The following is an 11,063-nucleotide window of genomic DNA, read 5'->3' as shown; positions in this document are numbered from 1 at the left end:
TAGATCATCCATAGAATTATAATATATTCAATCAGTATGATCAAATGATAAAATATAATTAACTAATTAATTTTTAATTCTAAAAATTTAAAAAAAATAATTATTAAAGAAGAAATTTCAATTGGTCTTTGGATATGATAGATCATCCATAAAATTATAATATATTCAATTGTTATGACCAAATGATAAAATATAATTAATTATATTAAAGAAGAAACTTCAATTGCTCTATAGATATGATAGATAAATCCATAGATCTAAAACATATTTAGTCTTTATAGGCAGAGAAAAAACTTATATTTTCAATTTTTTTGTTAATTTATATTTTCCCCAAATATTTTCATGAAATTTTCATAAATATATTGATAGCGCAAAAAATGTGATTTTGAATGTAGGAAATGTAGATCAACATAAATTTAAGCATTTAAGAAAAAAAAGAAATCACAAGATATTATAAAAGATTGAAAATTTTACCTATTTTTGCCATATTTTTTTCAAAATTTGAAAAATCTTTAAAAAAAATTATCAATTCACACTTGTTTCTTCCAAAATTTTGCAAATCTAACACTCTAGGAATGAAGTTTGGAGTTTTAGAGTCATTTGGGGTGAAAGAAGGCTTATTTCGGGGAAAATAAGCTTACTTTCCTCATTTAATTTTTTCTTTATTTCTGACCATATCTTTTTCATCAATACGCTACCGATATGCCTCGATACACCCCCGATATGTCCCGATACACCCCTAATACGCCCCAATACTCCCTGATATGGGTCTGATAGACATGAGAAAAAACAAAACATCCAATTTTTATGCATATCTTATATGGTTAACAAAACATCCAATTTTTATGCATATCTTATATGGTTTTTAAAAGATACGATATCAAAATGTTAAACTTTGCTTTTACCTAACAAATTGATAAGGGTGGACTGTCACATCCTGTATTATGATTAAAAAAAAAAAAAACATGAAAATCTTCAAACTCTATATAAAAAAGCCTATTGATGACATAAATAATATAATACACTCAAGTTAGGATAAGAGTATTATTATTATTTGATAGAACCCATTAACGTTAATAGGTGAAGCCTCATCAGCCAACCTGGCAAGCCTGAGCGTGATCTATTATTGCTTTATTTTGACCCGTCTGTATATGTTGACAGTGTTGTAGTAGGCATGATTTGACACTTGGTCCGTTTTGGGTTCATTAAGAAAATATAAGAGAGAAACAGAAAGTTCACGGAAAGTTCCTAGGATTTTTTTCCCTGATAATCCATAAATGGGCCGAGTTTGGGCTTTAACTCATAAAGAAATTTACTCTTACCAAATTGCTAAATGGGCCTTATCAGAAAGAAAAATAGATAAATGGACGTTGATGCTTTTTGAATGTATCATATACCACAGGACCACTAGCTTCGGTCTAGGCCCCTCATGACCTAACACGTGGCAGGTATCAGAAGATCAGAACCAATGGTTGGATGGGTCCCACTTAAGAGAATGCTTACTTCAAAGTCAGTTGATCTCCGTGGCCATTAGCCAATCTGGTTCATGTCAATTTCAGAGATTTCGAAGAGTTTTAAGTGGAATTTCAAGGTCAATAGGATAAGGTTGTCTCGCTCCCTAGGTGGACCCCAACCCAATCCTAGCCATCTAACGTTTGATTGACGTGGGCTCCATTGTCAACGGCTCAATTTCTAGAGAGAGAGAGAAGTCTTTATCGGTTGACGAAGAACTCTCAAATTATGACAACAATGACTTAATGAAGAAGAGCATCTTCTTGCAGTGACGTGCACTGAACAAATAATATAGCCCAGCTAAGAAGAAATGGCCACCGACATGGATCAAACATACTGTGATTGGTCTCGCTCAGAACTGCCGGCCGACCGGAGCGATAGCGATTCTCAGGTATAAATTTGCCGGCTTCATTGATCTTCATTGGGTTTTTTATTGTAATTGCACACATTGGATTTTTTTCTCCGGAGCTCATTTCTTTTCTATCATGTTAAGCATAAGATGAACAGAATAACGTAGGATGAAGGTATGTTGGGGGGGTAGACATGGACACCCTCATTGGTAGAACTCAGAAACCTTGCTTCAGAATTTGCTCAAATTGCTATATGAGATTACCAATTGGAATGTTAGAATTTAGAAAGCTATAGTTTTAGGGGATATCAATGGTTATTAATGTTGTTGCTATTTTTGCTGTTATATCATTTTAATGATGGATTAAAAAAAATAAAAAACAGGAAGCATCAATCTCTGAAATGTTGGATCATGGTTCAATTTCTTTTGGAAGATATTCTGTTGAGTCACTGGCATGGGAAAAATGGTCAGTGTTCTCTCATAACAAATGCCAGGAGGAGCTGGAAAAATTCAAGGCCCCTGGTCTAGTTGCCCGCAAGAAGGCCTACTTTGAAGAATATTACAGAAGAATAAGAACACTGAAGAAGTTGCAGGTTGAGCAAGAGGCAAACCTTGCTGCTGATCCTTTCAGCAATGGTGCTTTTCTTGAACAGAAGGATGAACAGGGTCCCAAATGGCAACAAAATAGTGTTGATTCTACCACAGAAGAAGAGGGAATGAACCTCAGAAATGATCCCGTGGCTCATTTCTTAGAGGGGGAATCAGCTTTGACTTGTGAAAATGATGGTCACAATGTGATCTCGGAGAGAAACCTTGAGGCCTCTGTATCTATTGTAGAACCTAACGCATCTGCACAAGAGGTTGCACCAGAACATTCAGAGTCAACAAGTAGGTGGTCCTTGGAAGATGCATGCTCAGATAACATTATCTCCAACAATGTGGAGCTAAATTTCAAGAAAGGAGAAGTTCATAAAGCTGCAGCAAAAGCTAAGGTACACAATGAGTTTGGATTATTTATATGTTATTGGTATTTTTGGATTATTTATCAAGATCATCTTCTTTGATAGATGAAGATTAAAACAAACATCTTCAGGTAAAAATTAAAATGTTGTTAGTTTACAGGTCAACCATGATAGCACAAATGCAGAGTTTTGAGAACAAACTAGCAACTAAAGAAAAGCATCTATCAAATAATATGTAAATAGACCAGAAAAGCATCTGTTCATTACCATCAACATTTTCTCTTAGTCTGTCCCCTATAAATCCTCTAATGTGTGATTCTTCATACTGTGTCATTCTAAAACCATGTGTGCCCTGTCCACTTAGTACATTATGCTTCCTCATTCCTCAATTTCTAGATGATTTTGTTTCTTAATTGTCAGTTTGCATTAGATGAATAACCACACTGACTAGTTTTTTTATATGTTCTAATAAAGGAGACTGCTGCTTCAGCAAGAAGCAAAACAAAATTGGACAGCAGCACAAAGGCAAATGCAAACAAACCATTTGACAGGCTCAGAAGTCTTCTCCACAAGGCAGTTAGTGTGGAGGCTGAGAAAAAGCTCGTTTCAAGCAAAGTGACAACTGCTAGGGTTAACATCAACAATACCTCCATGTCTTCACAAAGACCACTTGCTAGAGTAGATAATACCAGGGTTACAATTAGCAACAACTCTACCCCAGTGCCTTCACACAGATCACTTGGAATGGATAAAGGGGGACACTCTTCGTCTTCCAATGTTAAAGATGGGACTCGTGGTGGTAATCTCATTTCAAAATCCTTAGAGGAAAAATTGCCATCAAAGTCTTCAGTTCATTCACAAAGGTCATCATGTGCTCAGGTAGAATTTTGGGTTGATGATGATACTCCTTAGGCTGCGTTTCAAAACGATGCAAATGGAGTGTAAATCCCGGTTCAGGGTAAATTTGCACTCTGGTTCACTTTTGCCTATGTTTGGCAATATTACATTTATGCATTGACAAATGACAGACCAATGCATATTTACATTGATAATAAGATGTAAAAGTACATCAATAAAAAAAGAAGTAAATTTGCATTCAAGTGGGCTTTTGATAAAAAAAAGCATATGTTTTATTGAAATTCATGTTTGCATCCATATTACAGCTAAAAGTCCGTTTGGTAAGAAGGTAAATTTGTCAGTACAAAATTAACCCAACTTTGCAATTTATATGAACTGTTTTACACTCTACATATTTGAATCGTTTCCAAATGCCGCCTTACTTTTTCAGTCTAATGTGCTGTCTTATACTTTTTGTTGTTACTGAACTTAAAAAAGGAAAGTTGGTCTCAATTTTATGCTTGGTACTGTCTCTGACGTCTAATTTTTCAGAGCAACTCAAAGAAGATTGCTGTGACTGGTAGTGGTGTCCAAAATAAAACTTTAGAGAACAGGTCAGATTCTAGAATAAAATGCTTGTGATTTAGTCTGATTATACATTATAGGAATCTTACTTTGGATATTTTCCAGGGGACCTAAAGCTGCCAGAGTAAAGTCATCAGGAATTGGTAACAAATCTGTAATTCCAAAGGGAATAAATGCTAATAACCAGAGGCCTAAAACCATGTAAGGCTTTTTGTGTTTTAATTCTTCGTTTTCTTCATCCAATTTGATCATGATAATTTTTCTGCTTCATCATTATAGCATGCTTTTTCTTTTTTTAAATGCATCTTTCACCCTTTCAGAACTGAAAACTGAACTTCTGGCATATGTATACCCAGGTTTACAAACAATTCTGCACAGACTAAAACAGTTCAAAACAATGTAGTCAAGCCTAATGCCAGAAGTAGTGTCAGTGAAGAGAAAGAGAAAATGGTAAAATCTCAAATTATAATCCCTCGTAGCAATTGGATTATGCAATCTATGTTTTTATCATATACAATGGTCTCAATTTAGAGTCTATGTCTTTGTGATATTGTGATTTTATGAAGAAATATTGCAATCTTGAATACATTCTGAAGGATTCCTGTTATTTCTAGATATCAACAGCCATTATTCATCAGCTCACATTAATGGTTGGTTATGCTAGATTTTTACCTCCTGGTCTTCCTTTCTGATTTCCAAATGGCCTCATTTACAGCTGTTCCTATTTTTTTCTGAAAGACAAATAATTAGTGGAGAAATATCTGATAGCATGTTTAGATAAGGATTGACAAGACTATGCTGATTCCCTTCATTGGCCAGAAGGCCTTATGGAAGAAACAAACTGAAATTCTGGGTAAAGAAGGGGAAAACTACTTTTTATGAACAACAGTAACTTTTATTGATTAATAAGGCTCAGATTGGAAGGAGTACAAATACAAATATGTACAGTACAAATGCATACAAAATACAAGGTTTTGCACTCTACCTATTTGTATTTGTACTCCTTCCAAACTCAGCTAAGTGAAAAAAAAAAAAAGAATATGTACAAGTATGCTATACAACCCATGTTTAGACTGGCATACCACTTAGCCTTGAATTTACATCTGTGCCCCACCGAGCTCGCCCCACAGACACCCCACATACACATCTCAGCGTACATTGGGAACATCTCAATGGGGGCAATTGCCCACACTGACTTCAATATAGATCCACCAGTGACTTTATGTGGCTGAATCTAGTTGGGGATCATTTGTTGGTTTTAATTATATTTCTTTTTAAAATTTACTTTATTCTTCAAAGTTGTACTCATTCTAAGCAGAAGACCAGATTAGAATAATCCTCTAGCATGTGAGATCCAGCAGCAAATGGATGAACTACCATGGAGATCACACTGCTTCCTCCTTTCTATAGCAAATCAGATCTCAAAGTGAGGTTGATTTGGCACTCTAGTGCTTCCTATGTTTAGCTATTTAGGGCTTGTTGAATGCACTCCCGAAATATCATATATAAAGAGGGTTAAACACCAAAGGGGGTGTTAAATCTGTTAGGGTCTCCATCTCTTAAGGATTAGGTTTTAGCAGAGGTACTCTACCTGCCAATTTGCAGAAGGGTCCACTGAGGTTTGGATGTAAGTGAGTGTTTATAACACCTGCAGAGCCCTTGCCCCTCTATGTTCACAAAGGAATATTAACACCATGGACTTTTTGGAAGTAAATCACTCTAATGACTTACCACCAAAAAGTAGGGTGCCTCCCCTACCTTGAACTTAGGGGTGTCAATTGGACTGGATTTGGTCCAATCCGATCCAGTCCAATGTGAGTCCATTATAATGGACCAGGTCCAATCCAATCCAATGAATATTTTGGACCGGTCCAATTTAATGTCTGGACCATCCAATCTGTTCAAATTCGTTTTGATTTAGATTGGTTTCAACCCAAACTCGGTATATTGACACTTGTATTCTTATCTTATATCAATGGACCAGATATTGGCTTAATCCAACCCAATCCAATATAAATTTATTATGGATGGACGAGGTCCAATCCAATCTAATAAATATTTTGGAACAGATTGGCCCAATCCAATATATCTTGTTGGTCTGTTCAATCCGTCCAAATTGATTTTGGACTGGACAGGGTCCAATCCAAAATTGGTCCATTAACACCCTTACTTGAACTGTCAAGAAGAGAAAGCTAGCAGCAGTATTGTCTTTTTTTAACTTTTAATTACCAACATCTATGTGAATAAGTCCTCACTCAGTTTGAGTGACTGCTATTTCAAGTATTTTTGGTAGGATCTACACTCATCACAATTACCCTCACACTGATGTGTGCATTAACCAGGTCCCCTTTAAACTGAAATGGACTAAGGAAAGCAACAAATCTACTATGGAATTTTGTTTTGCTAAATTAAATCTCAATATCACATTGCTTTCTAGGTAGACTTGTCTGGTTTTCTCTTTTCTCTTGTTTTTTTGGTGGATATAGACCTTTTCATGTATAACATACTAAAACGTGTGCTTCCACCTCAAGTATAACCCATTTATACATTAATCCTGACCACTAAGTCAATTAGATGACCTTACCAATTTCTAATGTAAACCTAAAGTGTAAATTTTTAAAATGACTGTTCATGTTTGGAAAAAGAATTTTAAATGCTAGCCAGGTTAGGATCACCTCAATGTTGTGAGATTCAATGTAGAGAAGTTGGGCATTGTAAGTCCTATGGATGATCATTTTTGGATTGAAGCGTATGGTAGTGATTACCACCCTTGTCAAATTAAGAATACTTCCCATAGAATCTTAAAATTTTTAGGCCCCGTTTGGTTTGCGGGAATAGAGGTCTGGAATCGGAATCGGAATCGGAATGGGCTATTTCGATTCCAACTGTTTGGTTGAGCGGATTCAGAATCCCATTCCCATTCCTGCTGAAATGGCATTCCCCCATTTGAGGGAATGGCTATTCCCTGCCTCTCCCTTGAGAATGAAATCTAATTCCAGCTGATTTTAATTTCCATTCCCATTTCTGTCTGAACCAAACAGACTATGGGAATAGACCATTCCGATTCCGATTTGATTCTAACTGCAAACCAAACGGACCCTTAGTTTGTAGTTGAAGTTTCATTTTTTATACTTAAAAGAACTATGATTTGAATTGACTGATGAAGGTTATGATATTACTCATATGATCCATTAGAATATGTTGGTAATTCTATTACTTTAAGTATCATTTAGTATTGTATGCCTAGTCATTCATCTATATAATAAAAACATTTGTATATATCATTTAAAATTACAGAGAAATGTCCATATCTTGAGATGTCTGATTTCATAGTTGGATTTGTATCTGATAACCATCTTATGATTTTAGCAGTGAACAAATATCTGTTTGGTTGATTTTTATCCTTTGGTTCTAATTATCAGAAAATGACATCTCTGTTTCATTTTTAGGGAAGAGAGGAAATGGGTGGGATAGGATTCAGTTCAAGGTTTTCTTCCTTAGTTCTTAATAGTGTCTCACATGCTCAAGCTCCAAAGTTGGAGCATAAGAAGGTCCTAATCCGATCTGTCTCCTAAGTTCAGCTTTGGTTTCTCTTTCCTTTTTCTCCTTTCCTAATTTTTCTCATGAACAAAATAAATGACAGAGGTTTTTACCTATCTTTAATAAAATGATTTCAGGTTGTGCCATCACAATCTGCTAGTCTAACACTCAGTGGGAAAAATGCAAGGTAAGATTCTTCTATCTACAAGCCTAACATCTCTCCCTGTTGAATGCGTAATTATAGGCTTATTGTTTAAACCACATCAAAATAGGGGTGATCATGGGCTGGGTGGGTTGGGTATCACACCTATTATAAGGGAGTCCCGGGGGACTCCGGATCACCTGCCCAAGTCTACCTCCAACACACTACCCCTGTGAATTGGGAACATCTTCCCCTGCATAATATACTACTTAGGAGGATGAGATGTTCTCCATGTGTGGCTGCGATGTTATGTGGGTAGACGTGGGCAGGGTTTGTGTAAGCAGGAGATCTGGACTTATCCCGAAACGGGTTTCCAGGCCTACATATTACAATTTAAATATATTATATTTAATATATAGGATTTTATATTACATATATATATTTATAATATTATACTTGATATAATATAAAATATATTATATGTAATATGTATTATATATCATATTATACTAATATATATATATATATATATATATATATATATATAAATATAATATGTGTATTCTGGGCTGGGCCTAAAGTATTGGGCCTATACATAGCCGAGGCACAAGCCTGGAAATTTGCAGGCCAGGGTAGAAATGATCGCCCCTACATCAAGCCCTAATTTGGGGCTAGAAATTTACCTCAGGTGAAAGCTGACATGATGGATTGATCATTGCAATCAAGTTGGTGGTTTACATGATTTTTACTTCAAGCCAAACAGTGAAAACTTAACTACTGATGGGTGAGGTCAATGACTATAACCTGAAATTATTAATGGATTCAATCAGATTCTTACCTAAATGCATGGTTTTAAAAAATGACCCAAAAAGGGAATCATTCTGATCACCGGTTTTTAAGTTGACGGTTTGATCATCTGGTTTGAATGGACGGCTTATTCTGACAATAAAAATTAAAAAAGTAATTAATAATTAAAATGGCAAAAAACCGTTGAATAGGTCGATGGGTTGACAGTTCAACCACCCAGGTCAACGGATCGTTGACTGTTGACTGATTCAACGGTTTTTAGCCAAAGACCGGGTTTGAAATAAGACAGAACCGATTGCCTAAACGATTCCTGGGCCAAATGATCCGACCGTCCGGGTCCATGGCAGTTCAAAAACCGTACCTAAATGTCGATAGTTCCCACCATCTGATGTATTGACATGGTGCAGGCAGCGAAAGCCAATCTGGAGATGACTTTGGAAAATATGGAAAGGAAAATTCAGGTCAGTATTGGAGGCATTGGATCGGGGCATCTGCATAAAGCAGTTGCTCAGCATCCTTGAAAATAGTGATATTGTCATGCATTTACATCACAAAAAATAGTTACATGGTTGTTTGCATAGAAGCAAAATGAAAGCATCAACAGGGAGGATAATGCAATTGTTTGTCCTCACAATTGTATCTTATGTTGCAGCTCCAAAATGAGTTAATCATTCCAATTTAGATTTACATACTGTGTAGGAGATGGTAGAAGTCATTTTCCTTTTAAGATTGTCAATGGACCAGTTTTGGATTGGACCCCGTCCAGTCCAAAATCAATTTGGATGGATTGGATGGACCAATAAGACCTATTGGATTGGACCAATTCGTTCCAAAATATTTATTAGATTGGATTGGACCTGATCTGTCCGTAACAAAATTATATTGGATTGGGTTGGATTAAGTCAATATCTGGTCCATTGATATAAGATAAAAAATATATATGTCAATGGACTGGGTTTGGGTTGAAACCAATCTAAATCAAAATGAATTTGAACAGATTGGATGGTCCACACATTGAATTGGACCAGTCCAAATTGTCCAAAACATTCGTTAGATTGGATAGGACCTGGTCTATTTATAATGGACTCACATACTGGATCGGATTGGACCAAATGAAGTTCAATTGACACCCCTATTTCCTTCCATATAAACTGTTTACTTTAGGTTCCATTTAGTTGCAATATGAATTTTATTTGCGCTGGTGTAAATGCATAGGAGTGCAATTCATCCAAAAAAAAAAACAATACACTAGGAATGTAAATGGACTGAGTGCCTACTTATATGAAAGAAAAATGAGGAAGGTTATTTATTTGGGAGAATAAGTTAAGAAGCAAATTTATATAGTGCCTACTTATATATGAGAGAGAATTAAGGTAGGAGGAACTGTGGCAAATTCTGCTTCTTTTAGATGCAAAATTTGCACTGATAATGATGCAAATGGAAGAGTACAAATTTTCAATAAGGTAAAATTGCAAATCGTAGTTACAAACAAATGGATGCAAAACTGAAGCAGGTGTATCCAGTTGGGATTTGCATTGCAACAAACGAAGCCTTAAGTTTGAATTCGTAATTTGGTTTCTTTTTTAAATTTTAAAGTTTATGACAGAAAAAAAAAAAAAAAAAGAAAGAGCAAAGAAAAGTCAGACCCACCTATCCTTATTCCTTACCATTGTGTGAAAGCCCAAAGAAGTCATCTCCACTCATACTTGCAAATTGATTCAGCGAATCAGTAAATTATATAATGATTGCAAAATTTAAATGTATTAAATATATGAATAAATACTTAATATTATCAAAATATTAACAACTAGTTCCAAGTTTGATTCACTTTATTGTGTGTTCTTATCAACCTAGTTAGCTCATTTTGCATTATAATTCAATCCAAAATCTTATCAGGTTGAGTCAGTCCGAGGGGAATGTGTAAGAGCATGTGTTATGCACGTGTGCAAGTATTAACGACATATGATATTGTACATTTGGATGTAACTTTTATGACTTGTTTGGAATCCAAGGTAAATATCCATTTTAAATATAAAAAGAAAGCCCATATCTTATAAAGAGATGTGCACTAACCATACTGATTTTTGATGCAGAATGTTTTATGTCCCAGGCTCCATTTGGGAAGAGTGCAAATGCAAATATGTTCAGTGCAAATATAAATGAAGCCTATGTGTATGATCCATTTATATTTGTATTTGCACTCTTTCCACACAGAGCTGAAGGTTCAGTTGGTTTGCTTTGGATTTGACTTTGTTTTATTTGTTTTTGTGAGAAGTAAAAATAGGAAGTAGAATTGATATAACCCCGACCCAACCTTATATGAAATAGA

General features: G+C 35.4%; 1 protein-coding gene across 3 annotated transcripts; it reads left to right on the top strand.

The window, feature by feature from the left end:
* The first annotated feature begins 1,717 nt into the window (after positions 1-1,717).
* On the top strand, positions 1,718-10,792 carry LOC148852912 (uncharacterized). 3 transcript variants are annotated; one of them, XM_088943091.1, is made up of 10 exons: positions 1,718-1,903; positions 2,245-2,853; positions 3,298-3,702; positions 4,213-4,274; positions 4,351-4,446; positions 4,602-4,695; positions 7,695-7,796; positions 7,923-7,972; positions 9,142-9,195; positions 10,631-10,792. In XM_088943091.1, exons 1-9 carry the CDS (start codon positions 1,823-1,825, stop codon positions 9,164-9,166), a joined length of 1,524 nt encoding a protein of 507 aa, XP_088799217.1. In that variant the 5' UTR covers positions 1,718-1,822; the 3' UTR covers positions 9,167-9,195; positions 10,631-10,792. The 3 variants fall into 3 exon arrangements, with proteins under 3 accessions (XP_088799217.1, XP_088799216.1, XP_088799218.1); XM_088943090.1 differs by lacking the exon at positions 10,631-10,792 and having other exon boundaries at positions 9,142-9,421; XM_088943092.1 differs by lacking the exons at positions 1,718-1,903; positions 10,631-10,792 and adding an exon at positions 1,960-2,036 and having other exon boundaries at positions 9,142-9,421.
* Positions 10,793-11,063: the final 271 nt, after the last annotated feature.

The sequence above is a fragment of the Nelumbo lutea genome, chromosome 5 (assembly GCF_056320005.1).
Source record: "Nelumbo lutea isolate HS-2025 chromosome 5, American lotus-T2T, whole genome shotgun sequence".
NCBI lineage: Eukaryota > Viridiplantae > Streptophyta > Magnoliopsida > Proteales > Nelumbonaceae > Nelumbo > Nelumbo lutea.
The sequence above is the reverse complement of the archived record's forward strand: the minus strand, read 5'-3'. Positions and strand labels throughout refer to the sequence as shown.

What these genes read in the sequence shown, in the direction of transcription:
- LOC148852912 (XM_088943091.1), top strand. Translation starts at nt 1,823, where the DNA reads ATGGCCACCGACATGGATCAAACATACTGTGATTGGTCTCGCTCAGAA. An exon ending in AAGCTGCAGCAAAAGCTAAG is followed by an intron (nt 2,854 to 3,297) that starts GTACACAATGAG and finishes GTTCTAATAAAG; the next exon opens with GAGACTGCTGCTTCAGCAAG. An exon ending in CTCAGTGGGAAAAATGCAAG is followed by an intron (nt 7,973 to 9,141) that starts GTAAGATTCTTC and finishes GACATGGTGCAG; the next exon opens with GCAGCGAAAGCCAATCTGGA.